The 20,213-nt window shown below is 30.5% G+C and overlaps 2 protein-coding genes and 1 non-coding gene across 5 annotated transcripts; 2 read left to right on the top strand and 1 right to left on the bottom strand.

The window, feature by feature from the left end:
- The first annotated feature begins 3,347 nt into the window (after positions 1–3,347).
- LOC109813807 (putative pectin methyltransferase QUA2) lies at positions 3,348–9,828 on the top strand. The gene is made up of 10 exons (XM_083064157.1): positions 3,348–3,614; positions 4,091–4,261; positions 4,348–5,104; positions 5,196–5,328; positions 5,761–6,001; positions 6,979–7,192; positions 7,347–7,522; positions 7,657–7,960; positions 8,897–9,032; positions 9,258–9,828. Exons 3-10 carry the CDS (start codon positions 4,386–4,388, stop codon positions 9,414–9,416), a joined length of 2,082 nt encoding a protein of 693 aa, XP_082920283.1. The 5' UTR covers positions 3,348–3,614; positions 4,091–4,261; positions 4,348–4,385; the 3' UTR covers positions 9,417–9,828.
- A 1,782-nt stretch (positions 9,829–11,610) lies between these two features.
- TRNAY-GUA (transfer RNA tyrosine (anticodon GUA)) lies at positions 11,611–11,706 on the top strand. The gene is made up of 2 exons: positions 11,611–11,647; positions 11,671–11,706. It is a non-coding gene; the product is annotated as a tRNA-Tyr (tRNA).
- Positions 11,707–12,257: 551 nt separating this feature from the next.
- LOC109809309 (uncharacterized) lies at positions 12,258–16,175 on the bottom strand. Of its 3 annotated transcripts, none has more exons than XM_083064159.1 (5): positions 16,024–16,175; positions 14,820–15,243; positions 13,458–14,718; positions 13,216–13,362; positions 12,258–13,094 (listed from the first exon to the last, which is right to left on the bottom strand). In XM_083064159.1, the coding sequence occupies exons 2-5, from the start codon at positions 14,871–14,873 to the stop codon at positions 12,637–12,639; spliced, it is 1,920 nt and encodes a 639-aa protein (XP_082920285.1). In that variant the 5' UTR covers positions 14,874–15,243; positions 16,024–16,175; the 3' UTR covers positions 12,258–12,636. The 3 variants fall into 3 exon arrangements, with proteins under 3 accessions (XP_082920285.1, XP_082920284.1, XP_082920286.1); XM_083064158.1 differs by lacking the exon at positions 16,024–16,175 and adding an exon at positions 15,631–15,997; XM_083064160.1 differs by lacking the exon at positions 16,024–16,175 and adding an exon at positions 15,752–15,997.
- Positions 16,176–20,213: the final 4,038 nt, after the last annotated feature.

Here is a 20,213-nt window from a genome sequence, read left to right as displayed (position 1 = left end):
TTTATTAACCAAAAATATATAAATATATTTATCATTTGAATCAAGTTATTGAATTTAAAATAGTTTAATTGAAAAACAAAAAAATTCAAACTATTTTAAATTTAATTATATTTATATTTTAATTTAAACCAATGAAATAAATAATTTTCTATAAAGACTTTTAAGTTAGATCTATATAATTCTCTTAAATTTTTTTAATCTAGCTTAGAGGAGAAACTTAATTTTAAAGTAGGCCACCAGTAATTCAATTTTTAAATATTTTACAAACATTTTTTTATTAATAAAAATTTCAATAACAATAAAAAATAATTAAAATACAGGATCGTATGCATATTATTTCAATCGCTTCACATTTGAGAAATGTTTAATCATTAAAAAAAGCTAATATTAATTTAATCATTTTTATTTCTGCCTATAGCTTAGTGAATTTATTTTCACCTAAAATTCAGAGCAGCAAATGAAAACGTGCAATGTTCCTAACCCACTACAAAGTAATGTGCGTTTGTGCCAAAGCTCCACAATTGTACGCACACCAAATTATTTAACGACCAAAGCCAAAGCCAACGTGACCTCATGCAAATGCAATCGTGAATCTGAATGTGAATTTGGACGTGATCGTGCACCCCTCTTTCATTTATTAAACTTATATATATACTAATAAAATAATGTGTCGGTCGTTTAATTTCCCTCATTTAAGCCTCAAGTCAAATGATACATTACATTACCACTAACGAAGCAGAAAACAAAGAATCCTATGACTTTGTTGTCCCCTTGGTTTCTACTTCTCCTTCTGCTAGAAATGAAACAAAAACTAAATACAGTTCGTTAAATGTTTTCCTTCTTATTCTTTAATCATAATTAAACTCCCATCATAATAATTTACATTAAAGGGTCAACAAAATTAGTAAAGAGTTCATTTCCAAAAACATTAAATTAAGGGTCAACACACTAATCTATATAATCACTATAAACTATTTTGAATAGTTCTGTGTAACAGTCAAATTAAAAAATATTCACATTGTTGAAATATAAACTGTTTTTATTATTAAACTAAACTTTAATGTTAATTAAAAATATAAAGTATCTAAATAACTATACATCTAAAAAAATTGTTAAATTCTTTTTCCACTTTTCCTTTTCTTTTTAAAGCATGATTAGCTTGACCAGCTGGCGTTTACACCTTACAAAAGCAAAAACTAAGAAAAGGGTGCATGTGGCATTTTGATCAATTTATATACATTCCATTAATTCCATAGGAACAATATTAGTTGGCAACTTTTTTTCTTGCTGAAGATCTAATTGGGTGCCTTCTAATGTACCTTTTTATCCTATTGATTTGTTCTGTACATGAACCATGATTCATATTCTGGCTCAGAGAATTAAAATTCAGTAAACAAAAATAAAAGCGCGTTATGGAAGTGCAACTCTGCCAGCGGAGTTAAGCGCGTTCATTTATTAGTTTTTAATAATAATAGTTGCAGTTTATTACGTTTCTTCTTGAGTAGAAACTATTGCTACTATTTCTGGTACTCTCTTGCATGCACTTTGAACATCACCACTATGGAATTTCATTTAATGAATTTCATTTCATTTTGACTGAAGAATTTAATATAAGTATACATTGACATTCATGATGCATTAATTATTAATTAAAAAACTAAGTGTACTATAGTATTATATCTTTTATTGGTGGTAAAGATTGCAAATATATAGCAATATCATTCAAATTTAAAATATTATATATACTATTTCAACACTTTTCTCTCGTCAACTCGATTCACAAGTTTATTACCGAGACTATCAGTTATTAGCAATTTTTTTTACAAAAGGAATGGTAAAACTAAAAAAACAAAGTTGTTATTTTATTGAATGTTTTTTATTTTAATTTCTTAATAGCTATCCTTACAAGAAATTAAGTCATTTTTTACTCAAATAAAAAATAATGAGAATGTTTCATTTTATATTATTTAATTGTTTATTATAATTAAAATAGAAAATAAACTATGCACTGAAAATATAAAATAATTTTACATAAAATTATTATTTAATCACAAACTATAATTTATAATAAATTTGTTAATTTTTATAATAAACAACTAAGTGTGTTCGGATAAAAATTGAGTTCAACTTTTACTTCAAAGTAATAATTTTGTTATTTTTAAATTTCATGTATTATAAAGAAAAAAACACACATTTTAATGTTTTAAAACAGAAAATCAAACATACCCCAAAATATTATATCATCAATGAATTATAATTAATCGAAGAAGAATACTTTATACCGCTATTGTGTAACTATAAAACTCCAATAAAAACATTATTTTCTCGTAATAACTTACACAGATATTAATTAAGATCAAACTTAAACATAAATATATTCTTGTTAAGTTCAATTATACATATACAAAATGTTAATGTACAGGTTTCAAACTTTAAAAAGATGATACTATTTTTATAGAAGAGAATCATACTAGAACAAAAAGAAGTTATTGTAGATGCAAACAAATATCTCCTCCTAAATATTTAATATAATTACATATTTAAATTTAATATAGTAAATTAACTTATAAAAGTTTAAATGTATTTGTTAATATATGCGTAACAAAAATTTAAATGAGAATAAGAATAAACAAAATTGTTAAATTTTAAATAAAAATAAATACAAAAAATTGTTTTAATAATACACAAAAAATGAAAATAATATTTTTTATTAAATAAATAATTTTGAAAGATGCCTAATCTTTTTTTATTTTATTTTATTGTGATTTATATTAAATGATTATTTTTTATGTGTAAAATGTCACATTATTCAACTATGTTTTAAATAAAATTGTCTCTAAAAATAGTTTTAAGAAGATCAGAAAAGCACCCACTTTTTTGTTTTCCAGAATTTAATAAACTATTCTTAAAATTAAACAGTAAATAAATATCTTCTTGGCTCTTATTAGTTATTACTAATAAATAAGTACTTTTAGGTTACTGGTTAAGGAGAATTAAAAGTGAAAAGATTTTCAATAAATTTTATTTTTCACTTTTGATTTCATTAGTAATATCTAACGATATTGATCAGTATTTTCAAAAACTAAATAATAATACTACATCAGTCTTTTATTTACCTTTTTGTTAACTATAATTTATTTTATAAATAAAATTAATTAAAAGAACAATAAATTCCACACAATTTCGCGAATCTTAATAAATTTCAATTGAAATGTACTATATTATTAGCAAGTTTTCCCTATGAAATTCTATAAATTTAGAAAAATATTACTTTTAGTAGTTTCGGGTTTTGGTGAACTGTGACACTCAGTGTATTTCTCTTAAATTACTTATATATTGTCTCATGAGCAGTGTTCGTGTCACGATCGGATCAATACAAAACCTGCTTCCACACTGTGTTAGAAATCACTGTCTCACTTCTCTCTCTAATTTCCAAAGCATGATAATCATTCGACGGAGCGAGTGAGTGAGAGAGAAGAATCAATCACACAGAAACCAAAACCAAGCACAGACAGCGTGCGCTCTTCTTGTGATTTGTGTTGCAAGCAAACCAACCCTCAATAAATTACTTCCACACTTTCTTCTTCTTCACTCCAATTCCAAATCAACACAAGGTGCTGCCACTATTTTTCTTTTTAAATTCTTCGTTTTCTTTTAATCTAGTTTGATCTCACAGCAAATGAGTTTCAGTTTCCCTTCTCAAACAAAATGAGCTCAGTGGTTACTAATACTAGCTGGTGCTAGTGGTTTTCAGTTTTCACTCCTCTGTTTTAGTGTTACCCACCAACCCATGTAGCAATTACCACTCAAGTTTTCTTTTTTCTTATGTGAATGGTGCTACGTATCCATTTCAATGCTGGGTCCGTGATGGATCTGATGCGGTGAATTAATTACTGCTCTCCCTTGTCGTTATTCCCCTGTTTTTGATTCTCTGAAAGAGAGAAATTTAGTATTTTTTTTCTCTTTTTTTCCTTTTCTTTTTCTTTTTTAATTTATTATCATATAATATGCTGAATTGGCTTAACATCACTGTTCTAAATGCAGCCATCATGTTTGACGCGGTATCTCCTTTTTTTGTTTTTTTTTGTAGGTTTGCTTTGCTTAACTGGAGCCAGATTCTGAAGATGATTTCATCCTAATAAATCTAATGATGCTGGAATAAAAAACACTCTTTTATTGGTTTCTGGGTTCTCTCAAGATTTGGTTTTTAATCGAGCTGAATGGTTTTGTGTGATCCGAGTAGCTGACTTTGCTTAGTGAAGTAAGGCTTTTGTTTTTGTTGTTGTATTGATTTCAGGGTCGGTTCATATATTATTTAAGTGTTAACATAAGAACATTTATTCATAGTTGAACTTGTTAGTGCAACTGTGGTGGTTGGTGAGAGAATGTCTAGGCCTCTGCAAAGGGGTGTGTCTGGTGGGGTTAGGGTCCCTGAGAGTGGCCATGACTTGTGGGACTCCCAATCTAAGGATAAAACAGAAAAGGAAGATTTGGATAAGAGGGGTTCTTCAGATCATAGCCCTTTTGCTTTGAGGTTTCCTTTGAGATTGATTTTGGGAAATAATTCTGATTCAAAATATGGGAATGGCATAGTTGAGAATGGTTTTGCTTCTGATCCCTTCAGTGTTGGCACCCCACGAAGCCGGCTCAAGTTGATGTTGCTTTCTTTGAAGTTTAGTTTAGTGTTTATAGTTGTTCTGGCTCTTACTGGATCTTTTTGGTGGACCTTATCGATTTCATCCTCATCAAGAGGTCACATTTACCATGGTTATAGAAGACTTCAAGAGAAGCTTGTTTCTGACCTTTTGGATATTGGTGAGTTTTCTCGCGGTCCATTGAGGTTGAAGGAATCGGAGTTCTGTTCTCAGGAATTTGAAAACTTTGTTCCTTGCTATAATGTTTCTGAGAATGTTGAATTGGGAGTTTCTGATGTCAATGAATTTGACCGACAATGCGGCCATGAGCCTAGGCAGAATTGTTTAGTTCTGCCGCCACTGAATTATAAAATTCCCTTTAGGTGGCCTACTGGAAAAGATGTTATCTGGATTGCGAATGTGAAGATCACTGCACAGGAGGTTCTTTCTTCTGGAAGCTTGACAAAGAGGTAAGTGGCATATGAAAACGTTTCTCCTACTTGCTGTCACCCTTTTGGCTATTTTTGATTCCTAAAGTTTTCTATTCTGATTTAATTACAGGATGATGATGCTGGATGAAGAGCAAATTTCATTTCGTTCTGCCTCTCATATGTTTGATGGTGTTGAAGACTACTCACATCAAATTGCTGAAATGATTGGACTTAGAAATGAATCTTCATTCATTCAAGCTGGGGTAAATACATTAGTGCTCTCTCTTGAAATTGGCACATAATGTGCTTATTGCATGATTTTTCATGATGGACCTTATTCATTATACTTGTATTTTACTAATTTGATACATGCTTACTGTCAAATTCAGCATTCTTAACGCCATCTGTTTTACTGTGAAGAAGTTGGTATCTCAATTCTAGTACTAAAAATATATTAATATTAACTATAATGATCAAATGAATATTCTAAAAATGGTAATCTTGTACATGTCATAACTGTTCTAAACTTGTATTGTCTAAATTTGTTTGTTATGGAGTGCCTTGGATGGACTTGTATTTGATTTTTTTTTGAGTTGTCATGGAATTGGATCTGAAATGGCTTCTGAAGTCTGACAGTAGTTTTCCTTGCCAAAAATCTTATTTGATTGAGAATATTAACATCCTAAAATTTGCAGGTTCGAACTATACTAGACATAGGTTGTGGTTATGGTAGTTTTGGAGCACATCTCTTTGACAGTCAGCTTTTAACTATGTGCATTGCAAATTATGAGCCTTCTGGCAGTCAAGTTCAGCTCAGTCTCGAGAGAGGTCTTCCAGCTATGATTGCCTCTTTCACTTCAAAGCAGTTGCCATATCCATCGCTATCCTTTGATATGTTACATTGTGCAAGATGTGGCATTGATTGGGATCAGAAAGGTATCTTTCAACTTTCAATCTATGCTACTTTGTGTTGGACCAACATGCATCTATCATATTCTGTACTAGTTCGACAAAAACATTTATTTTCTGGACTCTTTATATGATACATCATACATTATATGTCATTGGAAGAAGTTAGTTGCCATAAAATAAGAATAGAATACTCCTTGGTTCTTCAATGCTTTGGTTTTTTATATGCCATGCATCATGCATGTACCTCTGGTATTTACAAGTTTAAATAATACATTGTCTTTTCCTAATTTGATAACAAAAAATGATTTTTTTTTATGATTGTAACTATCCATTATTGAAGACACCTTAGCTTTGTGATGTGGCTACATCTGTTTGTAACTTTTCCCTGTTGAACTTAGATATTCAACACTATTTTGTGACCAAGGAAAAATAATGCTGGTTGACAAGCTTGTATTTTGTTTCTGGTCATTTCAACTAAGCTAAATATCTAGCTCTTTTCCATTCTGATGAGAAAAGTGTGTTTCTAACCATATATTCTTGAACTAAAAAGCTTCAATATGTAATGCTTACAAGTCATTGGGTACATTTCTTATTTGTTTCTGATGTAACAAAACTATTTTTGCAGTTCAGAATAGAAAAATTATATGGTGTATACTTTCGGAACAATATCCATATTAAGTTCTTTGTTACATGGAGTTTCCCAAAGTCAGAATATATTAAAATAAGTAGATACTTTTTAATGTTTATTTTCCATACTTGGTCAAGTATCCAACAAAGTGGGGTTAACTTTTGAAACTCTTCCTTCTGACATCTGTGTGAAGGCATTGAATCCAATCCTTCAACCTGCCTATATTCTGTTCATTTACCCCTCTCCCCTTTATGTTTGAACATAAATTCGAAAAATTTGATCTCACTTCAGAACCATAACTTTGATTTATGCATAATTTTTATTAATATTTTAGCACCCTGTTATTTATTAACATTCATATTACATGGTATAGATGGCATTTTCTTGATTGAAGCTGATAGACTCTTAAAACCGGGTGGATACTTTGTCTGGACATCACCACTCACAAATGCTCGTAACAAAGAGAATCAGAAAAGGTGGAGGTTTATACAGGACTTTACATTGAATCTGTGCTGGGAAATGTTGTCGCAGCAAGATGAAACTGTTGTATGGAAGAAAACTAGTAAAAAAAGTTGTTATGCTTCAAGGTAATGCTTCCACACATGTACTTGTGAAAGATTATTTCACTTTTGTATGTCTCAGGAAAAACATATTTCTAGATTCTATACCATGTATATACATTAGTTTAGCATTTTAAAATTAATGTGGACTGATTCTTGGCATGGCCTATTTTTATACCAGAAAGACTCGTTCTGGCCCTTCTCTGTGTGGTAGAGGTATTGATGTGGAGTCTCCATATTATCGAGAACTACAAAACTGCATAGGAGGAATACAGAGCCGTCGTTGGGTTCCAATTGATAAAAGGGAAAGATGGCCTTCCCGGGCTAACTTGAACAAGAACGAGTTGGCAATCTATGGTAATTGTTATGTTCTTCAACACTGATTTATAGAGCTCTTTGTGGAAATGATTGCATTGTAATTGCACTGTCATACTGAATCATATCTCTTATTCATTTGGTTAACATAGTATGCCTACATTTGAGTGTACCAGGGTTGCAGCCTGATGAATTTACTGAGGACTCTGACAGCTGGAGAACAGCAGTCCAGAATTATTGGTCACTCCTGTCACCTTTAATATTTTCTGATCATCCAAAGAGGCCCGGAGATGAGGACCCTTCACCACCTTACAACATGTTCAGAAATGTGCTAGACATGAATGCTCATCTTGGTGGCTTTAATTCTGCATTGTTGCAAGCTAGAAAGTCTGTGTGGGTGATGAATGTGGTCCCAATAAGTGGACCCAATTATCTTCCCTTGATCCAGGACAGAGGTTTTGTTGGCGTTTTGCATGATTGGTATTTTCATCTCCTTTCTCTTGTTCTTATTTTAAATGTCATGATTCTCTGCTTCAATAACTTTGTTTTGCTTAGCCTAACATGGATTCTCAATCACATGCTAAATTCTTTCTTCCTTCCATTTTTTGGATCTTTGTCCCTTCTAAACAGTATATACATAGAATTATCAGTATTTGTTTCCCCTTTTAAAATCTTAGCATTGATTTCTTGATTGATGGGTTATTTTGTATTTTGTGAATATATGTTTGTCAAGAGGTGCATGATTTATTTTTATTCATCAGCTCTCTATATATAGAGAAAAAAATTATAACATAAGAATCAAATATTGATATTATCCTATTCTAAAAATGAAAAAACAAATCCTAATATAATCAAAGAAAATTAAATTTAAACATTTGAAACATAAATAACTGATTTCTAACAAAACTAATTTATCATTTTTTTTAAACTAAAGATATTTAGGCATATTCTCAACATTGTTCTAAGTCCAACTATTTTTTATTGGAGGTTTATACCATGTTGTAACATTCACACTTTGTAAACACTCAATTTTTGGGTTTTTGTAGATTTATAAGGATGCAGACATCAACATTTTTTTTACAGAAATATATTGTGATAAAGTTGTAAGAAATTTATAAATACCAGAGCTTGGAGCTTATACATGTAAAGTTTCACAACGTAATTTACGGATTTCCCTGTGAACTCAGGCTCTAAAATTATCGAGTTATATGAAATGAAACCTTATCGATTTCTCAAGAATGAGTCACTGTTTGTTTATGATAGTTGACTAAAAAATTAAAACATGTTTTATTTACCATTTACTTTTCGAATCACATGGTTTTTAGTCTTGATAAGATTTTGTGAAAGAATAGTTAGTTGCTAGGTCCTACATAGATTATAGTTTCCTTAACAATTATGTTTTTTGGTGGCTTCTAGGTGCGAGGCTTTTCCAACGTACCCTAGAACCTATGACTTGGTGCATGCAGCAGGACTTCTATCGCTTGAAACTGAGCAGCACAGATGCACCATACTTGATCTGTTCATTGAAATTGACAGGATACTTCGCCCAGAGGTTTGTGAATTTAACACTATTGAACCACAACTGCTATAGTATTTGCTCATTAAACAGTGCAGTAATATCTTATGCAGTTTGATATGTAAAATGTGTATGAATTATGCATCCTTCTATTTTCATGCTAGATTTTTTATAGAAAAATAAGTAAAAATGTCTCAAAATGTTTCATCCCCTTTACATGTTCAAGGACTTCTGACATGCTGACATTGGTCATACGTGCAGGGTTGGGTTATAATTCGCGATACGCTTCCCTTGATAGAGTCAGTTAGAGCTCTAACAGCACAACTGAAGTGGGATGCAAGAGTGATAGAAATTGAAAGTGACAGTGATCAGAGACTCTTGATCTGCCAGAAACCTTTCTTTAAGAGACAGGCAAGCTAATTAGTTGAAGGCCTGAAGAAATTAGACTTTTATATACATGTATTCATTTCCATAATGTTCATTTATATACAAAGTGGGGGTTGAAAATTTTGGAGATAAAAAGAAACAATATATAGAGGAAACAGTGTATCCTTGTCAATGATACCACCACATCATCTATGTAACCGTAAGGTGTACATAGGGCCATGTAATTACCAAACAAGCCACAGAGCAGATGAGAAAGTAGTATACTGGTAGGTTTACTTTTCCATGTGATGTCTGATTAGAGTTATACAGAAACAATATTAAGATTGGATTATTGGAAACATGATGATAGAATAAGTTATTGTTGTAAAATGCTCGGTGCATGTTTGGATTTCAGTTGAGAGAATTCAATAGTACTTTTAGTAAGCAATAAACTTTTCCTTCTTCATTTGTGTATTGAATTCGTTAAAGTACTTTTACAATGTTTATAGGTTCTTGGATGTCTCTTCTCTTGTATAAACTTGGCAAAACTCTTCTGTATAATTTGTCAATGTTCATATTGTGAAATCAAAATCATATTGTTCATCAGTCCATTGAAGATTGTGACACTTCTGGTTGGATGTAGTCACTGGTAAATTGGAATCAGCAGGAGCACGTTTCATGCTAAAACGGCAGCTATGTTCCATTTTTTTTACTGTTCTGAGTCTGTTTGGAATTAAGGGAATTAAGCTTAGAAGGATTTTTAATTTTTTTTATTGAAAATAAATATTGTTTTTTAGATTAAAAACATAAATAATAATAATAATAATAATTCTTTCAAACTCTTAAAATGTGAATTTTAGGTATAATTCAATTTTACAAAACTGTCTTATAAGATGAAAATTGTTTTCTAATTTATATATACCAATATGATCACCTTCTTAGTTGATGTGAGAATTCTAATATAAATATGCAAATTTTCTATGAATTTAAATAAGATAAATGAGAGTCCTGAACATGTTTTTGCATAATTTTGGAAATAATAAATCTTTTTTCCTTTTAGTGCAGAATTAGACTGGAAGTATTATATTATAAGTTGTTATAATCACGGTTTTAGATGTAATTTTAAACTATTATGTCAAATAATTTCTGAAAAATAAAACTGTGCTGAACGTGTGAAATAAATCACTAAATATAAATGGTAAGGAAGTGTCCGAATACATATTAGTTTCATCTGAAAAGAAAATTTTACATTTTATATTCTCGTATTCAAAATTTTGTAAACTACAATTACAAAAAAGAATAGTTCAAACTAATGTGAAAACATACAGCAACTTTTTTGAAAAATAAAAAATAAACAGTGCATAGTTTCCCATTTGTTTTACCGTTATTTGTGAAGTTTTGTATACAATAATTAAGTGAAAAATATCCTTATCAAATTACTTTTTAATTTCAATATGAATTTCAATTTTTTGGGGGCATTTATCGTTACGTCTACATTTTTGTTACAATTTTTTTTACTTCTAATTTAATCATTAAAGTAAAAAAGAATCGATCTATTTTCATTATAATAAACAAGTTCGTCATTTTTTATGTCTTAGATTTTTCCTTCGAAACAATTAAAATATATTATCTTATAATAATGAGAAGGACAGCACACCACATATGAATTACGATCTTATGTAACGGGAAAATGAAATGACATAGTTTCTTAACTAATTGAGATTTACGTAATTTATGAACTTTCTTTAAACTTTTAATTAAATTCTTAAACTAAAAAAATTGTAATTGAGTTATTAATGTTGTACAATTTTTGTAGTTTGATTACGAAGTTACTGGAACCGCCACATTTTTTTTATAGTTTTAAATTTTAGGATTATAAATTTTGTAGAAGAACAATTATCCGATTATAAATTGTTTATCTCATACTTAATCAAAATTTTTCTAAGTTCAGGACATAAGGCATATAGATATATTAAATCTATTATTTATATATAAAAAAGTTAACATTGTATATAATATATCATATATACAATTTCTATTTCTTGTTTACATTTTATCTTTTTTTCTTTCTATATGCGTTTGAATAATACAACCCAAAAAATTAAAGAGAAAAATCTTGTCAATTTTGTTATTGACATGACAAGACCTTTTACTTCAATTGATGTAACAAATGGCGTACTAGATTATTTCATTGATTCATCAAAATTTATTAATATATTTATATAAAGTGGTTGAGTTTCTCAGCAAACCGACCTTAGCTCAGTTGGTAGAGCGGAGGACTGTAGTGGGTAATAATCACCTTATAGCCATCCTTAGGTCGCTGGTTCGAATCCGGCAGGTCGGATATTTTTTTTCTAGTCTTTTTGTTGCACACACATCTACTTTTATTTATAACTATTTGTGCTGTTTAATAGTCTTTTATACATTGTTCTGTTGAAAGAAAGCTTACTGCAATGTTATTGCATGTTGAAATTCTTCGGCAAGATGGAAGAATTCCATTTACTAGCAGCCGTGAAAATTACGAATCTACTTTAAATCTTTAAGAGTACAATTGAAATATGATCATTCAAAGGAGTGCACACACCGGGTTATGCTGGAATCATTTATAAGCTAAAACATAGTATTTTAATTGGTTGATATTTATAGAAAAGAATAATAATAGACTGATTAATGAATTAGATGAAAATTGTACACCTTTTGACATACTGTACGTTGTGGATTTTTGTGGTCTTCAGATATCGGATGCTTTTAAGCATCTGAGGTGAACTTCATGATGCCACCTTTGAATTGATCACGTGCCTCGTTATTCAGATAATTTAAAAGTAATAATTGATATCAATCTGACAGGCCAACTATTGAATTAGCATAATGTTCATAGAATTTCTGAAATTCAGGTGATCATATCAAGTTCTATATCCCATTACTTCATCATTCAGTGTCACGAATCAAACATTCCAACAGTTCAACCTGTAGGATGAAAGCAAATAATGACTTCCAATTCTAACACAGCCTCATGCTAGAGCCTTTTGGCATTGAAGCGACTACATGGTTATGAGGACTTTGATAATGTATCAGTATATCACGAACCAATTATTCTAAAAGTTTAAGCTATTAAATGAAAGTATATGGATGGTTTTATAAATTTAACAAACAAATCAAGAGACAGCAACACCTAGCAAACAGTTTCCTCTGGTATAAATAAGGAACAATGCAATTGTGAAGAACCAAATGAGAAGTCTTCCATCGAGTCGTTCCTTTAAGAGGTACTTTTATTTCACCTCCTTGTCCGGTTCCTGCTTATCTGGGAAACATTTCTTCTAAGTCCTCTGAATTGACTTGATCCTCCATGGCCAACTCTTCTTGGTGATCTTCTATTGAAGCTCCGCGTGCTGTTCCCTAGGGCAGCTCTGGCAAGACTATCACTGAATATTTCGCGTGTCCTATGAGCCTTGAGGGGTTGCTTGTTCAGGTACACCAGCTTTGGAAGAAGACCACAGACTGCTTTGTTCAGCTGATCATCACTGATGTTGCTTTGGATCGGGTTTCCTAATAGATTAAGGGCCTGAAGTGAGTTGTAGTTAGCCACTAGCTGGCCTAATGCTTTTGTTGTTGTGATCTTGTTGAAGCTCATGTCTAGAACTGTTAGCTTCAATAGCCTTGGTAGCCCCTCAACATCACTTATCTTGTTCCCCACAAGATATAGCTCTTTGATAAGTGTACAACTTGATAACGCTGATAAATAAACCATACACAATGAATGAATAATTGCAATGAAGAAAAATACTTAAAAAGGAAGGTTAAACAAATTTGAGATGCAAACATCCTTTGAGCATCAACATATGTCAAAACTAACCTTGTCCAATTCTTGAGATGCGGTTGTAACTTAGGTCAAGTACCCGCAACTTGGTCAATTCCCTTAGGCCCTCCAGGGTGCTGATCTTGTTTCTTGACAAGTTAAGTGTTTGAATACCCTTTGGTAGAAATCCTGGCGAGATGTGAACTGCCGATCAATAATGAAGAAATGAGTCAATAATAATATAGTCACTGATTAATTGGTGTTGCATCAAGGACTACATTATAGTTCCAAAGATGTACCTATGAAATTGTTTGACAAGTTGACAGCGCGGAGATTGGATAAGTGTGAAATAGCAGGGATAGCTTTGATACCAATACCAGATATGTGAGCAATAGTTGAAGCTGGATTTAGAGACTGGACTACACTGATGGCATTTGAAGCCTCTTTCGAAAGATTGGCATCTGGATAAGACAACTGAGATGAGGTTCTCATCATTGATCCACCAGCGTCAGGAGAAGGTGGGAAGACAATGCTTCTGGTGTTTTCATCATCAAAATCATCCTCAAGAAATGGTTGCTGAGTTTCAAGACCTTTCACCCATGCATCCACTCTGGCAAAAGAGGATGATTCTGTTGAGAAAGCAATGCATTGGTCACTTTGATGAAACCTGCTTCCCCTTTGGTTATCAATATTTTTGCCAATGCTGCTTTTGTTAAAGGATTCCATAGTAATTGATTGAGAAGATTCCACAGTCCTCAATGCCTTGTCTTGTTTTGGTTCAAGGGTGTCTGAAGAGTAGCCACTATTTAAAGCAGCACTAGCAGGAACTAGTGTTGAATTGCTAGTTCTACGTATGTTCCTGTGGCTCCACAGGATCATCTTCCACCACATTTTTTTACTTCCAGAAGCGATTACCTGACTCGAAGAATGCCTTTTCAACATCACCCTATCAGCACTGTTGTGACTCATCACAGACCTGGGGCTTTCAAGATTAACCTTTGCTGATAATTCTTGAAAATCCTTAGAAAACTTTGACATCGAAGTCAAGCGAGGAGCAGTTATCTGCCCATACCCATCAAATTTTTCAAGGTTAGAGAAGTATCTCTTGAACTTTGGAGAAGCCATGACATCAGCTTTGCCAAAACCAGGATCACTGATATGCCCACTTTTGGTTGTATCAACACTCTTTTGACTGTATCTATCGTCTTTGTCTTCCAATTCATTGTTGACTTGGTTTTCATATAAATTGGGATACTCTTTCTCTTTATCCGTTGCATCATATCCTTCTTTGCTTGCAACAGCTTCTTGATTTTGGAGATCAAAATCAGAGAGTTCCCTCTTGATCAATGGTGAATCTCCATCCTCATCTTCCCTTTTATGTGCTTCAGCCTTCACAGTACTCTCAAGACTCGTAACCCTCACATTGAACGTTGAATTTTTCTGAATACCTTTGGGTGCTGTAACATCAAAAGCGGTTGGCCGTGATGTTATTGTTGAAGATTGTAGTTGTAGTTTGGCAAGTAGAGTGTGAAAGCCCTCTTTTGAAGACCTTTCATTCCCCTGAAGAAACAAACAAGAGTTAGAATAAACTAGGTTAATCAAAAGCTTTGTAGGAACCCCAGAAAACAAAATAAGAAACACAATACCCAATTGACTTTTACCTTGTGTTTCTCCTTCCTCACAGGAAAACGAGAGAAGCAATTAACCATGGCCATCTCAAAAGATGAAGACTGTTCCAAATCCTCTGAATTTAATCTTTGCTACTTTAGATTCTAAGCAATCCTAAACAGCATTGAACATAAATCCAACAATTTTTTTTCTTTCGCAATCTATTGCGCTGGAAAGTGGGAGTACAACAATACAAACACTAGTAGTTCAGCAGCTATCACATTGAATCAGATCTTAGCCATAATCAATGGGAAGGCGCAGGACAAGAGATAAGATCCTCTCTAAACAAATCTGAAAACCGGAAATCAAAAGACCAAAGCCTCTTCCGGTTTGTGAAGATATCTCTAGAGAGTTGGCCAGAGTTATATATTCTCCTCCTCAGAGCCACACCAATATTTTCCTCTCCCAAAAATACACCTACACACAGTTGAAGATCAATAATCAGACAAGCAATTAAATGTGCCAAATATTCATCTAGGAAAACTCAATAACCAACCCTCATCAACACCCCACCAACAAATTCCAATTCAATTCGACTCTAAAACCCTCTTAGATACTACAAAACCATTGATAGATAACATTGTCCCTTAAATATGTAATTAGATATTCGATCTTGGTATGTGTGTAACTTTAGGTATACCCGATATTTTGGTTTACCAAAAAGAAAAAATGCACAACAACGCAACACTCTATTGTGAAATGTACTGGGAATTCAATTGAATGGTGTCCACTCAGAAACAAAATGACAAAATGAACAGAAGACATCAATGATTGTAACTAAGACGAGTTAAAAGAGAAACACACACTAATGGCCCCTCGGGATTCTAAAGCAGACTCAAAGAGAGACCGCCCCACGCAAATTGCGGCGAGAATTGCAAGCATTGGATTCATAAAGAACAAACTTCATAAAGCAGAAGGGTGCCACCTCCTGAAGGCTAATAAAAACTCATTGGGACAGTATCTGTGCTTTGGTGTGAAATGGAATCTTCAAAAGCCTTGGGATGCGAAATAGCTATAAAGTGAGAGATAGAGATAGAAAGAAGTGAAATCGGGGAGGCTAAGGTTGTGGTGTTGTAGTTGTTCAGTGATGGCACGTGATGTGGTGTATGAGATATGGATGCAAAGAATAAGAAGGAAAGCACTAGAGAAAGAGATAGTTATTGTTGTTAAGAATGAGAAAGAGAGAAGAAAACATACCATAAAACGGTGTCTCTAGTTTCAACCTGTGAAGTCACGGAACGAGGTGTGCTGTTCCAATGATAATTTAGCCAACCGTATATATACCGCACACATGTACGCCATGCATAACAACGCATTTATATTCTTCAAAATATTCTCTACCACCTTTTTCCTCACTTTGACTATGTAACACCAAAATTGGCTTCATTTGGGAAAATATGACTATTAGTAAACTTTAACTCCGAACAAGTTTATGATCTACTTCTGTATTTGTTGAAGGTTCAATGTCACTGTCACTGTTACCTCATTTATATAAATCGTTTCTCTTTTCAGGTATCTCTTTCTAAAGAATTTTATTCAAGATTCTATATACTAAACGTGACACTAAACCTACCCTGTTGCTTTCTTATTAAATACTATAGAAAAATAAATAAATATTAAGTGTTTTATTAAATACTATAGAAACATTAAATGGTTTTTTTTTTTTTTTTAGGTTCGTTCCTGAAGTATCCACCGACAGCAGTGACTAATCTCCTCGCTACGTTGGAGGCACCTTCAAAGGTGCTGCATACACAAGGCAGGATTCGAACCTCTGACCTTGCTTAAGCGTGGATCAACCCCTACCGCTGAACCACACGCTTGGGGTTAAACATTAAATAGTTTAAATGGTTATATAATAAATAGTTATTTTATTTTTAACCAATATTTTTTTTATAAAAAAAAATTATTGGACATAGGAGTTTAATTTAGAGGAAATAAGTTCATTGTCGTCTTTTTGTGTGTGTATGATTCGCGCAATGAGATAAAATTGAAGTCTCGTGTATCTATCAAGTTTTCCAAAGCTAGAAGTCTCTTAATGGGTTTCTAAGTTTTTTTACTCGTTTATAAATTAATTTCATCAAAATAATTTTATTTAATACAAGAATTTATTTTAAGAAATTATAATTTTTTTATAAATTAATTGAAATAGTTTATACATTTTAAGCTCTTAATTTTTGTTTTTTCTCCTTTTTTATCTTTGTTAATTCACTTAAAATCCATTTTTACCTTTATTTAATTTATAAATTATTTTTTCTATATGTTATTCTCTCACTTCTATTATTAAATAAATAAATATGTCATTTTATATTAATTAATTCATTTATTAATTAATTTTATCAAATACTTTTAATTTAATCAGTCAAATTATAAGTTTTCTGTTTTTTAACTTCTAACTTATAAATTTTTAGCTAATTTATAAATTTTTAGTCAATTTATAAATTAATTTTATTTTTTATATTCATTCTCCAATTGAACCAAATAAATAAAGAAAAATTGGCATGCTTGTTGTCTTTCCTCAACTCGTCTTTCCTTTTACAATCATGTCTTATATGGAGACAGATTTAAATATTTACTTCTAAAACTTGCGAGCAAAATGTGTTTTCATAAAGAATGTATTGTTAGGGTTATTTTGTTGCTAATATTTATAAGATTATTTCACACATAATTTTATAATGACGAGATATTATTTATTTTATTTATAAATTTTACAATTTTTTTTTATTATTTCTTAAAAGTTTTTTAATCATTAAAGTACGTGTATGTTTTATAAATTATTATTATTTTTCTTATTTTATTGATACGAAACGTTTTTTATATCCCAACATATTTGTTACGATGGAAGAGTAAGAAAAGAGAGAAAAAAATTAAATAGAAAAAATAATAAAAAGAAATTTTGTTCATAAAATTATTTTTTTTCCTTCCACAACCCTGATTAAATGAAAAAAAAAAAAGTGATTCGAGCCAGATTATATCTGATAAAGGATTAAAGAATAGTCATTTTTGGATAAAAAGAAAAAATATATATTGTAATTTATGTTTTTTTCACCCAAATAAACATACCAAAAGGTTTTGTCTTACTTATCTTAAGTTACACGTGTTATATAATTTTTTTACTATTTTTATTTATAAAAATTACATAACATGATTCAACTTAAAATTATGTTCATACTACTTTAATTAATTATTTATGAAGTAAATGTAAACGTTTAATTACATTTTCTTTCAAATTATTAAAGAATCGTGATTTTATTCTATTTAAGACTCTTATTTAAAAAATATTTTTTAGTTTTATTTTACATTTCTATTTGAAATAATTTTTATATTAATTATTTCAAATTAACTTTAAATGTGTTTAATTGATGTAAAATAAGCAAGATATAAAATGTAAATCTATTGTTTTAGGTCCGTTTATTACATAATTTTTTAGCTACTCATTTATTTGTTAAAAGATTAAGTGATCATCTTAAGTGTTATATTAATTAATAATATTATGTTAATATGTGTTACTTCTAATTTTTTTTTTATAAATTCTTAAAATAAATGTTATTTATTTACTTTAAAATTATCGTCATAAACAAAAATAAAGATTTTAGATTTTAGAGGATAAAAATTAAAAGAAACATATATTATAAGGTCTAAAATCAAAATTTGCTTATTTTATGAAGATTAAAAATATTTTATAAGAATCAAAATTAATGTTACAAATTTTAGAAGAATAAAAAAAAATACAGGAACCAAAATCAAAATTACTTATTTTATAGAGACTTAAAAACATATTTACACCTGAAATTATTTTCAAGATATTTCTCTTTTATCCTATATTATTTTATGATAATATACACATTCCAAGAAAATATTAATTATTTTAATTAGTATAACAAAATATTTTCATGACTAAAATACCCTTATTTTTTAGAGTTTAATGAGTGAAACTTCATTTTAGTTCTTTAAAGTGAGACTCTAACAAGTTAACTCCTATAAGAATTGAAATTACAAAAGTAGTCTCAAAATATGCGTTTTGTTAGTTAAGTTAATTAGTCTAACCATTAATAGGCATTAGTAGCATCGTTGACATGGCCTGCCATGTCATGTCTTGCTAGCTTGTCATGTAGCGACCACGTTAACATAAATCAAAATTAAAACTTTTAAGAATTAAAATGACAATATTTTTTTATTTTATGTTTTTCTTGTGTCCATATTAGTAAGAACTAAAATGAAACATTTACTTAGGGTTGAAAAATAGCTGAGGCCACTCAACATGGACTTTATTGTCTAGTTTACATGATGGGTTAAATCAAACTAACACATTTTTTTAGAAAATAGATCATGTTATAAGACTTTTATTAAAATCTATTTAGCTAAAAATGTAACAATTAAGAAATTTCATATACTTTACAATTCAATATTTTAAGTAACAAAAAAAACAATAATTTATATTTATTTAAGTTATCATGCAAACAAACTCTAAATATACTTGTAGCAATATATATATATATATATATATATACACACGTGTGTATATATATGTATGTATTAAATTCATCAACTAAAATCATAAATGTAATTTTTTTAGTGGGACTATAACTATAAATTGTACACCACATATAAATACAATAATCTAAACTGAAAACAACTATTCTATACAAGCTACAATAAGTGGCCTCCAACAAAAGAAGTGTCACTCCACATGACATTCCAACAACAAAAATCCTCCAACCTAATCTTGTCATACCCCCTTATAAATATAATCCTCTTAATCTAACAACAATTGCAAAGGTAAGCTTACAAAGGCAAAACAATAATATAGAAATAAAATACAATTATATTAGAAATATCATCATATTAACACAATAAAACATAATCTCAATTCAACATAAATATGGCTCAATGCCAACTTAGCAATATATAGAACAACATAACAACTCAAATTGCATTACTACTAGACAACCTACCATCATATCAACTTAGCACATATTCAGCCCATCAACATATTATAGAAATAACACAACAACTCTACATTCAACAAAACTCTCAACTTAAATCTTGAAAGATGTCAACACAACATATAAATAACACAACTTGTCAACAACAGTCACATAATAATATATAACACAAAACTTACAACACAATATAACTCAATGTGTCGTCAAATATATCAATTAAGAGATCTCTTACAATGTAGTGAGCAATATAAGTGGTTTGATCCTATCGAACCAACTTAACAACATAATCTTTTTGGGATTGTTACATCAACAACAAATTTGGATATCAAATTCAAAACATAACATGATTTCTTGGATCCAATATTTTTGTCAAAGATAGAGAAACTTAGGGGGGTGTATTGGTTTAGGATTTCGTAGGATTTTAAAAGACTTTTTTTGAGTAAA

Source organism: Cajanus cajan, chromosome 9, assembly GCF_000230855.2.
Source record: "Cajanus cajan strain Asha chromosome 9, NIPB_CcT2T_4, whole genome shotgun sequence".
Classification (NCBI taxonomy): Eukaryota; Viridiplantae; Streptophyta; class Magnoliopsida; order Fabales; family Fabaceae; genus Cajanus; species Cajanus cajan.
Note: the sequence above shows the minus strand (reverse complement) of the source record. Positions and strands in the feature narration are given on the sequence as shown.

Coding starts and splice junctions, on each gene's coding strand:
- LOC109813807 (XM_083064157.1), top strand. CDS start 4,386: ATGTCTAGGCCTCTGCAAAGGGGTGTGTCTGGTGGGGTTAGGGTCCCT. Junction 6,002..6,978: donor CATTGATTGGGATCAGAAAG/GTATCTTTCAAC, acceptor TACATGGTATAG/ATGGCATTTTCTTGATTGAA. Junction 7,193..7,346: donor AAAAGTTGTTATGCTTCAAG/GTAATGCTTCCA, acceptor TTTTTATACCAG/AAAGACTCGTTCTGGCCCTT.
- LOC109809309 (XM_083064159.1), bottom strand. CDS start 14,873: ATGGCCATGGTTAATTGCTTCTCTCGTTTTCCTGTGAGGAAGGAGAAA. Junction 14,719..14,819: donor TGAGGAAGGAGAAACACAAG/GTAAAAGTCAAT, acceptor TTGTTTCTTCAG/GGGAATGAAAGGTCTTCAAA. Junction 13,095..13,215: donor CATCTCAAGAATTGGACAAG/GTTAGTTTTGAC, acceptor TTTATTTATCAG/CGTTATCAAGTTGTACACTT.